This window comes from Ptychodera flava, chromosome 19, assembly GCF_041260155.1.
Source record: "Ptychodera flava strain L36383 chromosome 19, AS_Pfla_20210202, whole genome shotgun sequence".
Lineage (NCBI taxonomy): Eukaryota > Metazoa > Hemichordata > Enteropneusta > Ptychoderidae > Ptychodera > Ptychodera flava.
This window is the reverse complement of record NC_091946.1, coordinates 32,236,294-32,259,170: the sequence shown is the minus strand read 5'-3', so window position 1 is coordinate 32,259,170 and position 22,877 is coordinate 32,236,294. Positions and strand designations below refer to the sequence as shown.

Below are 22,877 nucleotides of genomic sequence, written 5' to 3'. Positions count from 1 at the left end.
AAGCCACAATTTTTGAGCTGATCCGTACGCATTTTCGGTGACCACGTGCATTCATTTAAAGTTCATAAGAGATTCACGGGAGACTTGCATAATTAAAACAAGCAAAATCAATTGCGATTAGGGGCAAGCTGTATTACCGATTATCCTGCACAACTTCATAAAGCTTCTTCGAAGCGTATACGCATGATCTGCCATGGCTACGCTTATCAAACAATGTACATGCAGGGTACTACCAGTCGGCTCGGAATCATGGATTTGATATGGAATGGGTTTTTTTTAAACTATTGACAGCCTAAACTTCAAACAACAATAAGTCACATAAATTACAGGGAAATTCTTTTTAGTGGAGCGGTGTACGATTTAGTGACCTCTGATGAGCAAAAAGCGGCATAGATCATGGGGGTTATATACACTCATTTCAATGAAAATTTAGCTACATGTACTATGACATTCAAAGATAAGAAGTTTCCAGACTGTTCTTAAATCGAATAGACTACCTTATTCTTGATAAATGCTAGTGAACGACTGATGCTAGTCGATGTCGTTTATGTGACCGCCCACCTTTCAGTGACAGTTCGGATCGTAACCTTTTAAGTCCGATGCAAGGAGTTACCATCCTTTATTGCGTTCTGAACATGTTTATCGAAAAGGGGATGTCAAAAATTCACATAACATGTTGATTCTCTTTCAGGAAAGGAAATGAAACAAATACTTTGAACTAGTTTTTTTCAACATTCAATTATTCAAGTAATAAAACTGCTCAAATATTCTGTAAATTAATTTGTCAGTGGTTATAGAAAACACTTCAACAGATTAATTCATCAAAAGACATTCATGATAGTTTTCAAAATGTGGAATGTAGTTCACATTAAATGGATTTCTATCGAAATTCCAAGAACTCTAGTCTAACTGCTGTTTGGAATACCAGGTGTATAAGAGTGGAAAATAAGATAATGATCCAATGTTGAACAACAAAAAGAAAAAGATCAGCTTAAGTAGTGCGCGCCTCAAGATTTCAAGTTTTGCTTAAGGTTTCCTCAAGCAAACTTTCAACCGTTTTACCAGATATGAACTGAAAATTCTCACGTGGCATTATATATTGCAGCTGTGTGTAAATTTAAACTTTTGCCACATGTTTACGACTTCATTGAAAATGTTATGATCAACATCATGAACAATATTCACAACAGATTAATTCTAAAGGTCATTAAGTATACAAATATGTAATTAGCTGAAATTAAAATACAAAATTCCTTTAAGACTACTGTCATTGTATCATCACTATATATAGTAAGTGTAATTGCCTTTGGTCAAGTCCATCAAGCTATATATGCCAAACTGTGCAAGGTCATTAGATATGCAAATTATAAATAAGCTGACATGAAAATCCGCAAATGACTTTCAAAATTGTTTTTCCCTGGTCTCATCAATGTACATAGTATGTTTCGCAAACTTTGATCCAGTTAATTCCGGTATATATCCCTAATTAGGAAAGTCTGTTAAACATGCAAATTGGGAGTTGACTGAAATGAAAATGCTTAATGACTTTGAATAATGTTGTATGTAAGTATTTTCCTTGTGAATAGCCAGTTTCGTCAACTTTGGGCAAGTCAATCAAGATATATATCCTTAATTAGGAAAGTTCATTAAATATGCAAACGAGGAATTGGCTGAAGTAAGAATGTTAAATGACTTTCAATACTATTATATTATAGTATCTTAATGTACATAGCAAGTTTTATTAATTTTAGTCAAGTCAATTCAAATATATCCCTAATTAAAAATATCATTAAATATGCAAATCACCTTTAATAACTTAAACGGCTGATATATCTTGGTGTGATTAACATTTTTACAAAATTTCATCAAATTGTGTGCACTCATTCTCTATGTGTATCTGTTTATTCTAAAATCATTAATTATGCAAATGAGCAAAATGTATGCATTCCACACCCACTAAAAACTAACTAGTTCTTGCCATTTGCAAACTGAATCTATGTACCAGATTTGATTCTGATCTGATAAGCCGTTTTAGGGATATAGGGCCAACAGACAGACAGACAGACAGACAAAAAGACAGACAGACAACGCTGCGACATAAGCTCACGTGTGTGAACACGTGAGCTAAAGTCAAGAATGACGATCTCGGGTCATCGTGAAAACTTTGGTATAAGAGAAGCAGATTATCCAAAAGTTAACGATTTTGACATTCAAAATGGCCGCTATCTCTATGTTTTCTCTAGTGGCCCGAGTTTTACAAAGCTAAGCCGGTAAAGCTTGATGTCCACCATTAGCTTCAAAATGAACCCTAACAATTGGTAGGCCAAAAGGTTAAGAGAATATAACACGATTGGAACTAATTTGGGATAATTGGATGGTGAAGTAAGGTCGTTTTAACCTGCAATGCAAGCTCATTGCTTTTCTTTTTAAGTTACATACGGTGAAAGTTTTTTACTTCAAGAGCTTTAAAATGAGTCCCCACAAGTGGTAGACCAGGAAAGAATTGTAGAAATGAGAGAGTACGAATCTCTGTCCCGGGGCGCATTCTACTTTTAAGATAAAAACATTTTTTCGTTCAAATTTAAGAACAATATATTTAGTTTTCTGAATGAATAGCCTCGTCATACTCGAGCACATGCACACAGGCTTGGGCGAGAAAGTTTGGGTCCATCTTGAAAAATTTCACTTGATTCTTCCCAAGCTTATGTGGAACATCCTCTCAATAATCGGGTTTCGGGATAATGAACTTAATGAGTAATGTAGCGAAGAATATGACGATGCCACAGATTACGGAAGCTATCGTTAAGTTTCGAGCCGACGCAGATGAGGCTCTGCTTGTTGTCGATCTCCATTATTTATAGCCTTCTGAACCTATTGATAAAATGGGTATATTGAAAAAGGATACATTTATATACATTCAATATGAAAATTTTGCTTCCGATATTTGCTTAGATAGATCCTTTGCAACTCATATTATACCAGTACAGTATTGAAAGTCATCTGGTTGAACGTTTAATGTACATTTATCACTTTGCTCATGTCAGATTTTTTAAAGTTACTTCTTGAGCCAGTCTTTGTTTTGTGTTGATATTTTTGTTTGTCTTACATCATTCTTGTTTCTGGATCTTTATGATAAAAGTGATCGAATCGAATGTAATTGATAACACGTTGAAAACACGTGTTGTTCTTACATCTAATGCCTTAAAGATTGCGGCCAGTCCAAGGGGGCAACAGCAACAAAGACAGGCCAATACTGCAGGAGTCATCCAACTATCCAGCGGATTTTCCATCTGCTGATGGCCATACCTAAATTGATCGTGGTTGTCGTTTGGCTCTGGTGCAGTCTGTGGGGAGACGAAAAGAAGAGAGGAGAATATTATAACATTTGAGAAAACACTAATTTTGAAAATGGTGCGCCCTCAGGCGAGTGCCGATCAGTTCACTATGATGTGTTGTCTTACAATGCTGATGCTGATGATGAAATGTCGATCGAAAATTGAGGTAAAAGCCAAACGGTTAAGCTCATCAGTTCAGACCAAACGTTCCATGCAAATTCACAGCAGGTCTCTATCTTCATGGTTACGTGTTCATTGCCAATCATCTTGTCGTCCAAGTACATTAGTCATATCAAATTATCGAAAAAAACTTTCATATTTTATTCGCAAGTGCTCTCTTTTTGGACGATGTGGTGGTCCTAAAAAGGACCGTTTAGCATATCCGAGAACGACTGTTTTGTGGCGTGTATGTGCAATATTTTTCACCATGTGGGCTCAGGCCCACCTATGGCTAACCGAATTCAGGTACAACTTACGGACAAGAAATGTCATGCCGACTTTGAATTCGTTAACAAAGGGTTTTATTTTATGAAAGGAATCTGCTACAGACAGTTAGGTTAGGCCAAAGTAATTAAATTCTTTGTCTTGCGTCCACTCTAAATGGAAAAAGGTACGCGTCTAAGCGGCTGAAAAACACACACAAGAAAATTAACACAATGTAATTTGATTGTAGCAAATACAAATTGTAACAAAATTTCGTTCAGAAAAGCTAAGCGGTAATGTCCTAAAATTTCCTATTCAAATACACTGTGTGTGTTTAAATAATAAAAATAATAATTTTTATTTTCATATACCGTAAATCCATAAAATGCTCTAAACGGTTCACAAATGTAAAAATATAAACAAACCTTTGACACTAAAAAAACATGCAGACCACAGGAAAATGTATAAAATCTTAAAAAGACAATTAATTAAAAGCTTTGCGGAAAAGATGCGTTTTTAGACGTTTCTTAAAACAATCGATGGTATTGCACATTCTAATATCAGCCGGTAAATCGTTCCATAAACGCGGAGCGACATGGCTGAAGGCCCGTTTGTATATGAATGAAGACCTCGTAAACGGAACTTCAAGCAAGCCCGAATCTGAAGAACGTAGACGGCGCGTATTACTCTTGGGTGTTAAGAGGTCAATAATATAGATAGGCGCAAGACCATGAAGTGCCTTAAAAACCAGTAATAAGACTTTGAATTCAATTCTACGCTCGATTGGGAGCCAGTGAAGATATGTGATCATACTTGCGGCAGCCAGACAATAAGCGAGCCGCGCTATTTTGAACTAGCTGTAATTTCCGTAGTAAACATAAGGGAAGCCCAAGAAACAATACATTGCAATAGTCCAATTAGAAAAAATGAAAGCATGAATGAGCCTTCCAAGTGACAAACGTGGGAGAAATTTTCAGATGCGAGCTATATTCCGTAAATGGAAGTATGCACTCCTGCATGTGGATGTCACATGCCGCTCCATCGTCAATTGGCTATCGAGAAGAACACCAAGATTTTTGACAACTGGCGCCGAATTCACGAGGGAGCCGCCTATTGTAACATCCACAGGCCCGAGACGGGAGAGGGAATGCCTCGTTCCAAAGCAGATGACCTCCGTCTTACTGTCATTCATCTTCAAACGGTGACTCAACATCCAATACTGCACACCCCTGATACAATCAGAAATCTGAGCAATGGCGGGTGCCGAGTCATCAACCTCAAACGAGATGTAAATCCCCGTATCATCCGCATACAACTGATGTGAAACACCGCGATCAGTGAGCAATTCAGCTAATGATGATGTGTATAGTGTAAATAAAATGGGACCGAGTACACTTCCCTGGGGAATCCCACATTCCAATTTTTTGGTGGCGGACACAGCACCATTGAGAATTACACATTGATCACGGTTCGAGTAATAGGAAGAAAACCATGATTATAGCACATTTCCAGTAATGCCAATTGAACGAAGTTTGTGTAACAAAAGATTATGACTAACAGTATCGAAGGCTGCCGATAAATCAAGCATGACAAGCAAAACAACTTTCTGTTGACCAATAGCACAAGCGATATCATTATGTAAGCGGAGTAGAGCGGTCTCAGTACTATGATATTTTCTGTACGCAGATTGACGAGGTACATGTAAATTATTGACATTGAGATGGCTCTGTAATCGGGCAGCTACGACTTTCTCTGTAATCTTTGATATAAATGATAAATTTGACACTGGTCGATAATTGTTTAAAACATCCTGATCCAATGATGCTTTCTTCAGAATTGGAGTGACCATTGCCAGTTTCAGACGATCAGGAAATTTTCCTGTCGACAACGAAAGATTGATAATTTTGAGAAAAACAGGGAGCAGTGAAGAAATACAGGCTTTGACCAATAAACATCTAGGCGGGTGGGGACACAAAACAAAGAATTTAATTACTTTGGCCTTAGTGTGTCGGTGAAAATACTTGATCAATCCACAAATCGGAGAGAAACGGGTCAATAAATTTCAACCGATAGGGACGAAAATATTTCAATTTGGTCACTGCATCTTCAACTTGAAAATTATTAAGCATTTTAGCTACTATAGACTATAGTCTATAGAAGCTATTGGGATGGGTATCCGTCCGGCGGCCGTCGTCAGCCCGTATGTATATATGTATGTCCGTTTGTTAGGCGTCCGTCCACTCAAATATCTTGAGAACCGCACTACTTACTGGTTTGATATTTGTTGTGTAGATGTAAAATATGATTATGAGAAAATTTTTTTAATTGTTTAATATTGTTGAAAATATGCAAATTAGCGCAAAAAAAGGCGTTTTTGGTAAAAAAACGTCTTCTTCATAACCGCTGGTCAGACAGCTTTGTTATTTGATGTAAAGGTCCCTAGGGATAACCCAACTTAGATTTGTTCAAATTGTGATGAAATATGCAAATCTGTATTTTTAAAGATTTTTGGGGTCATTTTCGGTCAAAACTTTATTTCATCAAAACCGCTCGTCTTACAGCTTTTATATTTGGTATACAGGTTCCTATAGATGAACTAAATATGATATATGGAATATATGATGAAATCTGCAATTTTGTATTTTTGGTGCAATTTTGCCATTTTTGGTCAAAAATGTGTTTCTCAAAAACAACGTGCCTGATGCCTTTGATATTTGGTATAAGTTTGCAGGTTTTAGAGGTTGTCTTAGTGTGATATATCAAAATTTGATGAAATCTTCAATTTTGTATTATTAGGTCAATTTTTGCGATTTTTGGTCAAAATATTTGTTTCTCAAAAGTTAATCATCCGATAGCTTTGATATTTGGTATACAGACTCTTAGGCTTTATCTTAATGTTATATGTCGAAATTATGATGAAATCTTCAATTTTGTCACTTGTTTTTTGCAGCTAATTTTGCCATTTTTGGTCAGGCCATCCTGAAATAAGCTATCAAAGATATCCACCTTCTTCATCAATACATGTGTCACAAAAAGTTATTCTCTACATAACACAGCAGAGCTCTGTCGACTGTTGGGTCGCTTGTTTTTTTCAAAACCGCTGGTCAGACAGCTTTAATATTTGGTTTACAGGTCCCTAGGATGACCTTAGTGAGATAATTTCATACAGTCAGGAAATACTTAATTTTGTATCCATGTCTATAGTAGCTTCAGGGACTTTGGCCCTATGTTTACTTAAGCCAATACCTAATTTGCATAATTAATGAACTTTCCTAATTGGGGCTATATATATCTGAATTGACTCAACCAATGTTGATGAAACATTGTTATGGATATAGAAGATAATATGATATAACTTTATTCAAAGTCATGAAGCATTTTTACTTCGGGCAATTCTGAACTTGTATATCTAATGACTTTCCTAATTTTTGGATATATATATGGATTTATTCGAACAAAGGTGATGAAACTTGCTATGTACGTTGAAGATACTATGATACAGCATTATTCAAAGTCATTGAGCATTTTTACTTCAGCCAATTCCTAATTTGTATACGTAATTAGGGATATATACCTGGATCTCCTTAATTAAAATTGACAAAACATGCTATGTACATTGATGATAGGTACTAAGTTAAAACAATATTGAAAGTCATTTCGCATTTTCATGTCAGAATATTGACAATTTGCATATCTAATGTGCTTTCACAGTTTAGCATGTAGAGATTGAAGGACTTGACCAAAGGCAATTACATCTGCTATTTAATGCGGTGATACAATACCAGTAGTCAAATAAATTTATGTAAGTGTATTTTGTTGATTTCAAGCGACTAACTACCGGTAAGCCAATGTAAACTGTTGATATCGTTGCCTTCTCCGGCTGATGCAAGACCGCCATGACAGTTGACCCGGTTTGTTCACAAACGTTGTTGTTCTAACTGTTGACATCGTGACGACACATTTCCTAAGTCTAACGCATTTTAACTGAAATAAACCCGTTTACCATGCATGAAACATGTTTTTTTTTTCTCTCAATACTTTGTGGTTTCTCATAGATAGCAAACTGATGACAAAGTAGTGAACATGAACACTGAATTTTTCCCTGTAAATAATTTCCACCTGGAGAAATCAATAAACAAACAAACAAACAAACAAATAAATATGGTAGACAAGTAAAATAATGTTTAGGCAACACAATCATGCTGTTGCTCCATATACAATAGCTGTCAAGCTACACTAAGTGCATTGCGCCATTAAAATATCATCATTTGTAATTTTGTAGAGATCCATTTGCATAGAGAGCATTTTTATTGTTTAAAATGACCAACTGATTGTTTGTTGTTTATTATTTACTTATACGTTACAGGATGCTAGAAATATGTACCTGAACTTTTGTCTTTTGATTAGATTTAAATTTTATACAGTTTGTATGCTGTCGATAAATTAGATACATTTAGATTTTGAACCAAAAATGTGCTTTCTAGCTTAATTTTACACCTTTAACATGCAAATTAAAGCATTGCATCGTTCTGGAGAGAATATTCTGAGCATTGAAAATCATATTTGGTTGTAATTAGTCTGTATAACAGGCGCCTGTTAATAGACAACATTGGGCTATAGACATGAGGGCCGATTTTCGCCAAAATTCACCACTTGTTAGTGAAATAATTGGTTGCTCTCCCACGTCAATGAAGGACACATTATTCTGCCTTGTAGAAATTACAAAATACGTTCCAATACGTCACAAATTCAACGTTTTGAACGCAGTACCGAAAGCCGTCATACGAGGTGCCGTATCACCCGAGCGGTAGCATTAGCCATGGTCCTGTACATGTTCTGCAACGTATATTTTGGCCAATAGATAATACTTGTATGGTACAATCAAACATTGTAGTGGTGATTAAGTCCGTTTTGCAGAGTAAAGTCGAAAAATTCTAGTTCACGTCACATAACTATCACGACATTCATCGCAATTTTCGATGGCTGTAAATACAGACAGCTCATCGCCTTCAACTACTGTGTTCAACATAGCTCCTATGGCCGCGCTGAAAAATGGCTATTGCATTGGTTACGACATTCTGATACGTCATCAGACGACCCAAAATAACAAGCTGAAATACCAGAAGGAAAACAAGTGTAATTTAAAGCGAAGTGAAGCTTGCGGCAGGAGCCAGACAGAAAGATCCATAAAAGTTTCAACGAACGATAGGGGCTCCAACACCGTAACCTTTGACCCCAGGTCGGTCGATGTTCCAAAGTTATTACCTGGGTAACGGGTGTCAGTGGAATGTAGAAGGCTGGTTGTTGTTGTATCACAGGCCATGGTCCCTCCACAAATTGTGTGGACGGACCGTGCACAGGCTGCCCAACTACGTTCAAAGGCTCTGTTGGTGACAGAAACAAAGAAAACTGGTTGTTACCTGCTACACATAGCATGATCAGGAAAGTGTTTGTGTGATGCATTTGAAACATTTAATCATCGTATTTTGATGGAAGGGGGAAGTTGAATACAATTGTCTCGGTTTCAGAATCCAGAAAATGACCAAACAAGGAAAGCGAGGAGAGTATTCCCACCACCTTAGTAGCCATGAGCTATTAAAGTCTTAGGCTCGCCTACCTTTGTCACCTTGGTAACGGTGTCAGAGGACTGTAGGATGGCGGACATGTTGAAATCAAACGGATCGAGATATAAAGAAAATACATCCGGCTTCGTCGACCGCGCTCATGTGTTCCCCTTTCCTGTGTACTGCCAGTATAGTAGTGTTTATTGTTAAAAACGTATGACGTGATTCGGGTCGAATGCAGATGGCATCATGTGACGTCCGGTCTTTTATTTCGATTTGACAAAAAGAAGTACTTCATCGGAAAAACTTACATGACAGCTTTTCCCACACAGATTTACACGTGGTTGCAATGGCCTATTTGGCCGAAATCGCCGTACCCACCACGTCTATAGTTCATGACTTTTTCTTGTTTACACACACGCCCCCGGCCGTACCCACCATGTCTATAGTTCATGACTTTTTCTTGTTTACACACACGCTTTATCGATGGAAATAAGGGGAATGGCTATTACAACCCTCACATGTGGACAGCGAATTCTAATTACTCTTTGCATGGAGCTACCTGTATGCTCTTTGTAACACAGTTGCGATTCTGAATAATGTTTGTTTCAATAATTTCCCTACAATTACAACACTAACGCTCATCAAACAGGGAAAACTATGCAGACCTAGCAAAGCCGTGTGTAATGACATTCGAAACACAGTGAGCATGTAATGACCAATATATTTCGCACTGCTTGCCGTATAGCATTGAGGTACTAGCTCCGCTCCTGGCTCCATGACTAACCATGGAGGAAAAACTTAGCTTTCTGTCCTCTACTCCACCGTGACTTCTCCGCGTCATGAAATCCCTTTGGCGACCTATCTAATTGTGTACAAAAGCCCCTTCCTCACTATAGACAACTTTCTATTGCCTTAAGCTTGTCAATGCAACATATTTTGCCCTTTTGCCCTAGTTTCTCTTTACTTTGGTAAACCCCGCAAGCAACCGAATCTTTCCCTTTGTTTTCTGTGTCTTATGACGGCTACCAAAGCCAACAATTATATTGTGTCCATGTATATAATAAGTGTGACCCTTTGAATCAAAATTTTGTGTCAGAATCCTGGACTGGTGTGCATGAATACTACATAAAAACTAATAAAATCGGTGGAACTATCTGCTGCCGACCAACCATTTTCGATGAATTTGCTTCCTGTTTTTACATGCTTTGACCTACTTCTTTACAAGCAAGGCAAAGTGATATTGGTTTTGGACTCCTCAAAGGAGGAACTTTTCCAAGTAACCTGTCGACAAGTCCCACAGCTTGCTGCCCCAAGTACTCACTTGTACCGTGCATGGATCTGTTATAGCAGCTCAGTATGCCGTGAAGTCAAACTGGGAATAAAACGTTTAAGACTGGTATGCAGCATCATATTGAGGACTGTGCAGACCAGTCGTGATCTAAGATCACCTAAATTCGGCTTTGAGTGAAGAAAACAGTGTAAGTTTCAGGAAAGCCGTCGGGGCAATACTATGTCAAATAATCGTGTACGATAGAGTCAATGGGTACAGATTTACCCTTAAGCTATAGGAGAAATATTTCATGATGTTTTGGGTAAGAATACAGGAATACGAGGTGTCAGAGCATGTACGCAGCCTCCTATTCGATTGTATCTGATTTCATGACTTAGATCTGCAAGACACGAACAAGAAGACAAAAGGAACTTTTCATGGGCTTTGCTGAAAAAAAAATGTTTTTGATATTTCGTTAGCAACGGAACTTTTCATTGAGTGTTCTGAATAAAATGCTTTGTTAGTTTTGAACATTTCGGTTGTTTTGGCTGAAAATGTTCTTATACGCATTTAGAGAGAATTTCGTTGACTTTGCTGTAAGAATTAATTTTGTTGAATATCTGTCTCTCCGAGACGTGCATAGTCAAATGTAGCTTCCAAGCTTTCTTCGAAAATCATGCAATAACAAGGGTAGCACAGCGTCATTAGAGATGATCTCAGGGAAAGAGATGTCTTCAATCCATTGGTTTCTAACAAAAAACCATAGACGCTGCACAAATGTCCATCCAAAAGGGCAGGGCGTGGGTAGGGGTACGGTGTCTTGGGCCTAACACAGGGTTCTTCTTGGTATGGTTTATTTTATTTTAATACGTTTGACTATGATATGTATTGCCAATAAGTAATACTGCCAACCTTTGGTGTCTTGATCTTATGTTTGCACTGGTTTTGTAACAATTTCTTTTTCTCCTTCACCGTGTCACGTATTTTTTCGTTAACAATCTTACGCGAAGTTTTGTCACTGTGTTGCGTCTATTATGTGACGCGTTTGATTGCCTCATGCGCCAAATCAAGCAAGGGTAAATGAATAATCTATGGACGCCGTCACGAGATTATCACCGCATTAACTTTGACAAAGTCAACAAAGAACGCACCAGCAAGGTGCAACAGAAGAATTTCTGTTACAGATTAGTAATTACCCTTGCCTGCTTTGGCGCATTAGACGATCAAACTCTTCAGATAATAAATGCAGCATGGTGATTAGCGTGTACGGATGATTGTCAAGGGCAGTGCTAAAACACAAAAGGTTGGTAGAATAAACCTTTATTAGCAATACAATAAAACACTTACCCCCCCCCCCCCACAAGGTACGAAAATGTAAGCGACCCCTTAGGAAAAAGTTGGGTGCACAAAATACTGTTTGCGCCAAGGAGCAATGGTAAATGACCCCTTGATCAACTCTTGATCAAAGAAGCAGTGACAATCTCAGTCTTGAGCGATACAGCTTCATTATCTTGATAATGAAATACATTCGCTGTCTTTCAGTCTGGTCCCCTGACCCACTTCTACCGCTGGCTGCGCTGCTAACGAAATAGGGGAGGGCTATTCTTAGCATGGTTGTAATTGGTCAAAACTTATGGAGGTTAGAAGACGGGCTGACTTGAAAGTTTTGCTTTGCATATAGGGGGACTGAAAATGTTGGTTCCCTTTCTTCACGATTCAAAGGTTTGGTGGGTATTCAATGGAAATTTAATAACATTTTATTGTCATCAAATAGATCTAATGTTCGTAACAATTTAACAAGATCTAGAACCATTTTGTCGCATTTTATTACTTTTGTCTCGAAAAATCTAAAAATGTATGAATGTTCGTAAAAAAACAAAGAAGTGGGCAGAAGCTGTAACTATTGATACTTTTTTTCAATATTTCTATGCAGTATATCAAATAATGTACAGCTTTTTGTTGTCTCCCTACAGTATGCTGAAACACATAATATTCAGTTTGTCAACGAAAGCTTGCTTATATGAATATTAGATGATAATCGAATCACAGTCCACAGTCAAAGTCATTTGTCAATGATACAAATGCGGGGTACATATTCACAGGCTGTGTTTGCAAGCTGAATACTCTACTGTTCAATTCGATGTACGCAGTATAACAAGAATGCAGTTGTATAATCTGAACAAAATTATTATCAAAATTATCGAAGTTAATACAGCTACTGCCTTGCTACTGCCTATGGCAGTGTCACTGCAGTCAGCAGTGACAGAGATAGGTCTGACTATGAAATAGCTGAAGAAGAGTTGGGGTCATGTGACACTCATGACCGTGAATCATACTTGAATGTACACAAGATCAGGCCAGAACATGTCACCCTATTTGTAACAATCAACTCAATTGTCACATGGAATACCAGGAGACTTGAAAGTTATTAGGGATTTTTGAATTCTGGCATATGAGAATAATCAAATATTAAAGGAAAAAGGTGAGGGTCACCATGCTAGATTTTCTAAATTTTCACATTCTAATCGTAAAATAACACAAAAGTAAAACTTTGAACAGTAAAGACTCTAATTTAAATGAAAAAATGTGTGACTAAATCAAAAATCTTATAAGTAGCATCTAATGTTGCCAGAAATAGATTATTGCATACTCTCTCATGATTGTCAGTTTTATGTGCTCGTCAACAGGTGTCATTGACCTACCCAGAAATTGATCAACTCAAGTCGGCTTGACTGATAACTAGTGTTCCAGCGTGTTTTCCTTCAAACAATTTTGAGATTTATCACAATTCAAGAACCAACCCGGTCACTACCAGTGTGACATAGAGCGGGACTGATAAAAACCCAGTTTTAGTTCTACCGGATTCTTTTCTTGCAGACTGGCAAGCACAGATCGATCTGTCGCGATCGAATAACGAAAAGTTGGTGCGATTAATTCTATACATGGAAACATGAAAGGCATGTCCACGAAATTTCGAGTCTCTATAATTAGCTAATTCCCAGAATCGAATGCGGTGCCGTCGATCGGTTTAATAGCTTACGATAGAACGCGCCTCAGTCTGCAAATTTTGTACTAGAGAAACAAATTAACTTAATGTTTACCAATACTTGAAAATAGACCTGTGTATTCTTTGAGGAAACAAATTCCTTTGAATTGAGAGTCCAAATATCATTTCAAGAGACATGTTGACTTTCATGATCAATCCGGGAGCGAAACTTGGAACGTCGTCCTGCTTTGACGGCGAGATCTCGTGTTCTTCTCTGTGAGAAAGGGGCTCCGTCTATGGAGACTTTAATGAATACATGTGCCATGTGAATTCACGGAGATCAAGTGGTTGTTAAGTGATGTTGTCGTCGGTTATTTCAACTGCATTTCAGTAAAAAGGGAGTTATAATTCCTCTGAACAATGAAGAAAGGCGCCTCTACTATTTCTGCACACCATAAACACTCATGATCCCTTCAAATTATCTTCTGCCTCAATAGGAAGTCTTAAGCTTGATTTGATTTGGCTTCCTACCTCGTCAATCGTCTTCTCACAACAATTTCATTGCTGAAATTGCAATTCCCAAAAACAAAGAGTTTAATAAATATAGTCGTGTCTCCTCGAGCGTCACATATCTTCAGGGAGGCTTCACTTCACTCTGATCGTAAGAAAAACAAACCAAACCACATGCATTATGTCACACAACTAAAATGCTTTTATCTTTTCTCGACATGTACTGTATATGTATGTCTGTCATTTTATTATTAAAGTCACGCCTTCCCGTGAGACTAAATAAAAACAGGCAGTAAGTAGCCGCAATGATTTGAAATTAAATACAAAACAAAGGCTCACGAAGTAAGAAGGATAGTGTAACGTAAAACATTTGGACACATTAGAGGCGACGACTGAATACGTATACATAGAAACAAATTAAGATAGAATGCTCCGCGAAAGTGAAAGACTAAACTTTTGTTCAAACTTTTCTTAAGGAAACTTTTAAACTTTCTCTCAAGTATCAAGTATAAAAATCAGTCAAACGGTGATCACCATGCAACGTTTGGTATAAGAGAAAAAATAACCTAACCGTTACAGATATTTTAAATTCAAAATGGCCTCCATCCCTGTGTTAACTCCATGGAGAAAATTAAAATTTTCAAAAAACTAAGAAGGTAACTAATTTATTACACCAACAGCTTTGAAATCAGCCGCTGAAATGGTAGATCAGAAGAAAATTGTAAAAGTTTTACAGTTCTAAGATATGTCCCCGAGGTGGGACGCAGAAAGTGGCCATCACATATATGTATGCGGTGACTATGGGCAAGGGCATACACCGATTAGAACTACGAGTCCTTCATGCAGGAAGTCGTAATCAATGTTACTAGGCTTACACGCAATTATTACAGTTGTACCTTAAACAATAAGACGAAGATATTATTATGATTCATACGGTGCATGCGCATTACACAACATTTCAAAATAGCTAATGAAAGTTGGACAACCCTCAGTCATTTAGCCAGGAAACTTATCAAATGTAGTAAATACAATATGTTCGCGTAACAAATTTTCACCTGACATTGTAATTTTTAAGGTTTAACGCGCTCGGGGACAGATAGCCGGACTCTCAAATTTCTACAATTCTTTTCTGATCATCCACCTGCGGGGGCTCATTTTAAAGTTCTTGGAGAGAGATAAACTTTCAACGTCTTAGTTTTTTCGAAAATCCAAAACTTGATTTTTCGCCTATAGAGCTAAAACAGGAATGGCGGCCATTTTGAATTTCAAATATCGCAAAATGTCCCGTAATTTGTTTTGACTAGTTCTAAACTTTGTTCGGTGACCCCCTATTTAATTCTTGATTTGGTTAGAGTATCGATTAAAGTTTCATTCAGGAAAGTTTGAGTAAAAGTTTAAGTCTTTCACTTTCGAGGCGCATACTACCTTAAAAGCCACAATTTTTGAGCTGATCCGTATGCATTTTCGGTGACCACGTGCATTCATTTAATGTTCATAACAGATTCACGGGAGACTTGGATAATTAAAACAAGCAAAATCAATTGTGATTAGGGGTTAAGCTAATTTACCGATTATCCTGCACAACTTCACGAAGCTTCTTCAGAGCGTATATACGCATGATCTGCCATGGCTACGCTAATCCGCCGGACAATGTACCTGCGGGGTATTACCAGTCGGGCCGGAATCATGAATTTGATATGGAATGGTTGCTTTTAAACTATTGACAGCCTAAACTTCAAACAACAATAAGAAGTCACAGAAATTACAAGGAAATTCGATTTAATGGAACGGCGTACGATTTAGTGACCTCTGATGAGCAACAAGCGGCATAGATCATGGGGGTTATATACACTCATTTCAATAAAAATTTAGCTACATGTACTATGACATTCAAAGTTAAAAAGTTTCCAGACTGTTCTTAAATCGAATAGACTACCATATTCTTGATAAATGCGAGTGAACGACTGATGCTCCTTGATGCCGTTTATGTGACCGCCAACCTTTCAGCGACAGCTCGGATCGTAACCTTTTAAGTCCGATACAAGGAGTTACCATCCTTTATTGCATTCTGAACGTGTTTATTGAAAAGGGGATGTCAAACATTCACATAACATGTTGATTCTCTTTCAGGAAAGGAAATGAAACAAATACTTTGAACTAGTTTTTTTCAACATTCAATTATTCAAGTAATAAAACTGCTCAAATATTCTGTAAATTAATTTGTCAGTGGTTAGAGAAAACACTTTAACAGATTAATTCATCAAAAGACATTCATGATAGTTTTCAAAATGTGAAACGCAGTTCACATTAAATGGATTTCTATCGAAATTCTAAGAACTCTAGTCTAACTGTAGTTTGGAATACCAGGTGTATAAGAGTGGAAAATAAGATAATGATCCAATGTTGAACAACAAAAAGAAAAAGATCAGCTTAAGTAGTGCGCGCCTCAAGATTTCAACTTTTGCTTAAGTTTCCTCAAGCAAACTTTCAACCGTTTTACCAGATATGAACTGAAAATTCTCACGTGGCATTATATATTGCAGCTGTGTGTAAATTTAAACTTTTGCCACATGTTTACGACTTCATTGAAAATGTTATGATCAACATCATGAACAATATTCACAACAGATTAATTCTAAAGGTCATTAAGTATTCAACTATGTAATTAGCTGAAATAAAAATACTAAATTCCTTTAAGACTACTGTCATTGTATCATCACTTTATATAGTTAGTGTAATTGCCTTTGGTCAAGTCCATCAAGCTATATTTGCCAAACTGTGCAAGGTCATTAGATATGCAAATTATAAATAAGCTGACATGAAAATCCGAAAATGACCTCAAAATTGTTTTTCCCTGGTATCATCAATGTACATAGTATGTTTCGCAAACTTTGATCAAGTTAATTCCGATATATATCCCTAATTAGGAAAGTCTGTTAAACATGCAAATTAGGAGTTGACTGAAATGAAAATGCTTAATGACTTTGAATAAGGTTGTATGTAAGTATTTTCCATGTGCATAGCAAATTTCGTCAACTATTTGCAAATCAATCAAGATATATATCCTTAATTACGAAAGTTCATTAAATATGCAAACCAGGAATTGCCTGAAGTAAGAAAGTTAAATAACTTTCAATACTGTTATATTATAGTATCTTAATGTACATAGCAAGTTTCATTAATTTTGGCAATTCAATTCAGATATATCCCTAATTAAAAATATCATTAAATATGCAAATCACGCTTTAATAACTTAAACGGCTGATATATCTTGGTGTGATCAACAGTTTTACCAAATTTGATCAAATTGTGTGCTCTCATTCTCTATGTGTATCTGTTTATTCTAAAATCATTAATTATGCAAATGAGCAAAACGTATGCATTCCACACCCACTAAAAACTAGTTCTTGCCATTTGCAAACTGAATCTATGTACCAGACTCGATTCTAATCTGATAAACTGTTTTTGAGATATAAGGCCGACAGACAGAGAGACAGACAAAAAGACAGACAGACAACGCTGCGACATAAGCTCACGTGTGTGAACACGTGAGCTAAAATCAAGAATGACGTTCTGGGTTCATCGTGAAAACTTTGGTATACGAGAAGCAGATTATCCAAAAGTTAACGATTTTGACATTCAAAATGGCCGCCATCTCTTTGTTTTCTCTAGTGGCCCGAGTTTTACAAAGCTAAGCCGGTAAAGCTTGATTTCCACCATAAGCTTCAAAATGAACCCTAACCATTGGTAGGCCAAAAGGCCAAGAGAATATAACACGATTGGAACTAATTTGGGATAATTGGATGGCGAAGAAAGGTCGTTTTAACCTGCGAATGTAAGCTCATCTGCTTTCCTTTTTAAGTTACATACTTGTTTTTATAATTAATTTTTAATATTGCAACAATAAACTATATGGCTCCTAAAACTTTTGAGAAATTTGAAAAATACAAAAATCAAATAAGCCCAAAATTAGTTCCAATCGTGTAGTTCCTGAGGCGCGTTTTATCTTAAGGTTTAGTATGCGCCTGGAAAGTGAAAGACTTAAACTTTTGCTCAAACTTCAAAAATGGAACTTTCAACTTTGCTCTTTCATAAAATCGGGGAACACCTTGCAAAGTCTGGAACTAGCGAAACAAATTACCCAGCATTTTGCGATATTTAAAATTCAAAATCGCCGCCATCTTGTGTTAACTCTATATTGGGGAAAATTAAATTTTGGATCTCCAAAAGCTATGACGGTGAAAGTTTTTTTCTTCAAGAGCTTTACAATGAGTCCCCACAAGTGGTAGACAAGGAAAGAATTGTAGAAATGTGAGAGTACGAATCTCTGTCCCCGGGGCGCGTTCTACCTTTAAGATAAAAAACATTTTTTCGTTCAAATTCAAGAACAATATATTTAGTTTTCTGAATTAATAGCCACGTCATACTCGAGCACATGCACACCGGCTTGGGCGAGCAAGTTTGGGTCATCTTGAAAAATCTCACTTGATTCTTCCAAAGCTTGAATGTTGAACATCTCTCAATAATCGGGTTTCAGGATAACGAACTCAATGATTAACGTAGCGAAGAATATGACGATGCCACAGAATACGGAAGCTATCGTTAAGTTTCGAGCCGACGCAGATGAGGCCTCTGCTTGTTGTCGATCTCCATTATTTATAGCCTTCTGAACCTATTGATAAAATGGGTATATTGAAAAAGGATACATTTATATACATTCAAGATGAAAACTTTGCTTCCGATATTTGCTTAGATAGATTTTTGACAACTGATATTATATCAGTACAGTATTGAAAGTCATCTGTTTGAACATTTAATGTACATTTTCACTTTGTTCATGTCAGATTTTTAAAGCTACTTCTTGAGCCAGTCTTTGTTTTGTGTTGATATTTTTGTTTGTCTTACATCATTCTTGTTTCTTGGATCTTTATGATAAAAGTGATCGAATCAAATGTAATTGAAAACACGTTGAAAACACGTGTTGTTCTTACATCAATTGCCTTAAAGATTGCGGCCAGTCCAAGGGCCAACAGCAACAAAGACAGGCCAATACTGCAGGAGTCAACCACTATCCGGCGGATTTTCCATCTGCTGATGGCCATACCTAAATTGAACGTGGATGGTGTTTGGCTCTGGTGCAGTCTATGGGGAGACAAAAGAAGAGAGGAGAATATTATAACATTTGAGAAAACACTAATTTTGAATAAGGTGCGCCCTCAGGCGAGTGCCGACCAGTTGACTATGATGTGCTGTCTTACAATAATGATGCTAATGATGAAATGTCGGTCGGAAATTGAGGTAAAAACCAAACGGTTAAGCTCATCAGTTCAGACCAAACGTTCCATGCAAATTCACAGCAGGTCTCTATCTTCATGGTTACGTGTTCATTGCCAATCATCTTGTCGTCCAAGTACATTAGCCATATCAAATTATCGAAAAAAACTTCATATTTTATGCGCAAGTGCTCTCTTTTTGAACGATACGGGTGGTCCTAAAAAGGACCGTTTAGCATATTCCGAGAACGACTGTTTTGTGGCGTGTATGTGCAATATTTTTTCACGATGTGGGCTCAGGCCCACCTATGGCTAACCGAATTCAGATACAACTTACGGACAAGAAATGTCATGCCGACTTTGAATTCGCTAGCAAAGGGTTTTATTTTATGAAAGGAATCTGCTACAGACAGTTAGGTTAGGCCAAAGTAATTAAATTCTTTGTTTTGCGTCCACTCTAAATGGGAAAGGGTACGCGTCTAAGCGGCTGAACAACACACACAGTAAATTAACACAATGTAATTTGTAGCAAATAACAAATTGTAACAAAATTTTCGTTCAGAAAAGCTAAGCTGTCATGTCCTAAAATTTCCTATTCAAATACACTGTGTGTGTTTATCATGGAAACCTTAAAAACCTAGGCGGGTGGGGACACAAAACAAAGAATTTAATTACTTGGCCTTAGTGTGTCGGTGAAAATACTTTGATCAATCCACAAATCGGAGAGAAACGGGTCAATAAATTTCACCGATAGGGACGAAATATTTCAATTTGGTCACTGCATCTTCAACTTGAAAATTATTAAGCATTTTAGCTACTATAGACTATAGTCTATAGAAGCTATTGGGATGGGTATCCGTCCGGCGGCCGTCGTCAGCCTGTATGTATATATGTATGTCCGTTTGTTAGGCGTCCGTCCACTCAAATATCTTGAGAACCGCACTACTTACTGGTTTGATATTTGTTGTGTAGATGTAAAATATGATTATGAGAAAATATTTTTTAATTGTTTAATATTGTTGAAAATATGCAAATTAGCGCAAAAAAGGCGTTTTTTGGTAAAAAAACGTCTTCTTCATAACCGCTGGTGAGACAGCTTTGTTATTTGATGTAAAGGTCCCTAGGGATAACTCAACTTAGATTTGTTCAAATTGTGATGAAATATGCAAATCTGTATTTTTAAGGATTTTTTGGGGTCATTTTCGGTCAAAACTTTATTTCATCAAACCGCTCGTCTTACAGCTTTTATATTTGGTATACAGGTTCCTATAGATGAACTAAATATGATATATGGAATATATGATGAAATCTGCAATTTTGTATTTTTGGTGCAATTTTTGCCATTTTTGGTCAAAGATGTGTTTCTCAAAACAAACTGCCTGATGCCTTTGATATTTGGTATAAGCTTACAGGTTCCTAGAGGTTGTCTTAGTGTGATATATCGAAATTTGATGAAATCTTCAATTTTTGTATTATTAGGTCATTTTTTGCGATTTTTGGTCAAAATATTTGTTTCTCAAAAGTTACTCATCCAATAGCTTTGATATTTGGTATACAGACTCTTAGGCTTTATCTTAATGTTATATGTCGAAATTATGATGATATCTTCAATTTTGTCACTGTTTTTTGCAGCTAATTTTGCCATTTTTGGTCAGGCCATCCTGAAATAAGCTATCAAAGATATCCACCTTCTTCATCAATACATGTGTCACAAAAAGTTATTCTCTACATAACACAGCAGAGCTCTGTCGACGGTTGGGTCGCTTGTTTTTTTCAAAACCGCTGGTCAGACAGCTTAATATTTTAGTTTACAGGTCCCTAGGATGACCTTAGTGAGATAATTTCATACAGTCAGGAAATACGTAATTTTGTATCCATGTCTATAGTAGCTTCAGGGACTTGGCCCTATGTTTACTTAAGCCAATACCTAATTTGCATAATTAATGAACTTTCCTAATTGGGGCTATATATATCTGAATTGACTCAACCAATGTTGATGAAACATTGTTATGGATATAGAAGATAATATGATATAACTTTATTCAAAGTCATGAAGCATTTTTACTTCAGCCAATGCCCAATATGTATATTTAATACAATTTCCTAATTAGGGATATACATCTGAATTAACTTTACAAAAGTTGATGAAAGTTGTTATGTACATTAAATATATTATGGTACAACAAAATCATTAAGCATTTTCACTTCAGCCAATTCCTAATTTGTATTCCTAATTAGGGATACATACCTGGATTTCCTTGATCAACATTGGCGAATCATGCTATGTACGTTTGATGACATTAGGTTAAAACAATATTGAAAGTCATTTCGCATTTTCATGTCAGTTCATTTATAATTTAAATTTCCAATGAGCTTTCCCAGTTTGGTATGTATAGATTGAAGGACTTGACCAAAGGCAACTACATCTGCTATTTAATGCGGTGATACAATAACAGTAGTCAAATAAATTTATGTAAGTGTATTTTGTTGATTTTCAAGGACTAACTAACGGTAAGCCAATGTAAACTGTTGATATCGTTGCCTTCTCCGGGTTGATGCAAGACCGCCATGACAGTTGACCCGGTTTGTTCACAAACTTTGTTGTTCTAACTGTTGACATCGTGACGGCACATTTCCTAAGTCTAACACATTTAACTGAAATAAACCCGTTTACCGTGCTTGAAACATGTTTTTTTTCAATACTTTGTAGTTTCTAATAGATAGCGCACTGATGACAAAGTAGTGAACATAAACACTGAATTTTTCCCTGGAAAATAATTTCCACCTGGAGAAATAAATAAACAAACAAACAAACAAATATGGTAGACAAGTAAAATAATGTTTAGGCAACACAATCATGCTGTTGCTCCATATACAATAGCTGTCAAGCTACATTAAGTGCATTGCGCATTAAAATATCATCATTTGAAATTTTGTAGAGATCCATTGGCATAGAGAGCATTTTTATCGTTTAAAATGACCAACTGATTGTTTGTTGTTTATTATTTACCTATACTCTACAAGATGCTGAAATATGTACCTGAACTTTTTTCTTTCGATAAGATTTAAATTTTATACAAGTTTGTATGCTGTCGATAAATTAGATACATTTAGATTTTGAACCAAAAATGTGCTTTCTAGCTTAATTTACACCTTTAACATGCAAATTAAAGCATTGCAATGTTCTTGAGAGAACATTCTGAGCATTGAAAATCATATTTGGTTGTAATTAGTCTGTATAACAGGCGCTTGTTAATAGACAAAATTGGGCTATAGACATGAGGGCCGATTTTCGCCAAAATTCACCACTTGTTAGTGAAATAATTCCTTGCTCTCCCACGTCAATGAAGGACACATTATTCTGCCTTGTAGAATTTACAAAATACGTTCCAATACGTCACAAGTTCAACGTTTTGAACGCAGTATCGAAAGCCCCGTCATACGAGGTGCCGTATCACCCGAGCAGTAGCATTAGCCAAGGTCCTGTAAGTGTTCTGCATATATTTTGGCCGA

The 22,877-nt window shown here is 36.7% G+C and overlaps 1 protein-coding gene across 6 annotated transcripts in view; it reads right to left on the bottom strand.

The window, feature by feature from the left end:
• Nucleotides 1-352: 352 nt before the first annotated feature.
• Nucleotides 353-22,877, bottom strand: part of LOC139119299 (uncharacterized) — an 81,996-nt gene continuing 59,471 nt past the window's right edge. For 4 of the 6 annotated variants that reach the window (XR_011548898.1, XR_011548902.1, XM_070683047.1 and 1 more), the window contains exons 3-4: nt 3,192-3,344; nt 353-2,871 (exon numbers count right to left, since the gene is read on the bottom strand). Coding sequence is in view for 2 of the 6 variants with exons in the window: in XM_070683047.1 (XP_070539148.1) it covers nt 2,803-2,871; nt 3,192-3,344 (222 nt within the window). In the remaining 4 variants the exon portion in view is untranslated. Of the gene's footprint in view, nt 2,872-3,191; nt 3,345-9,023; nt 9,143-9,375; nt 9,507-14,270; nt 18,764-19,082; nt 19,234-22,877 lie in introns of those variants that run through there. The other 2 variants (XR_011548900.1, XR_011548899.1) reach the window with 2 other exon arrangements.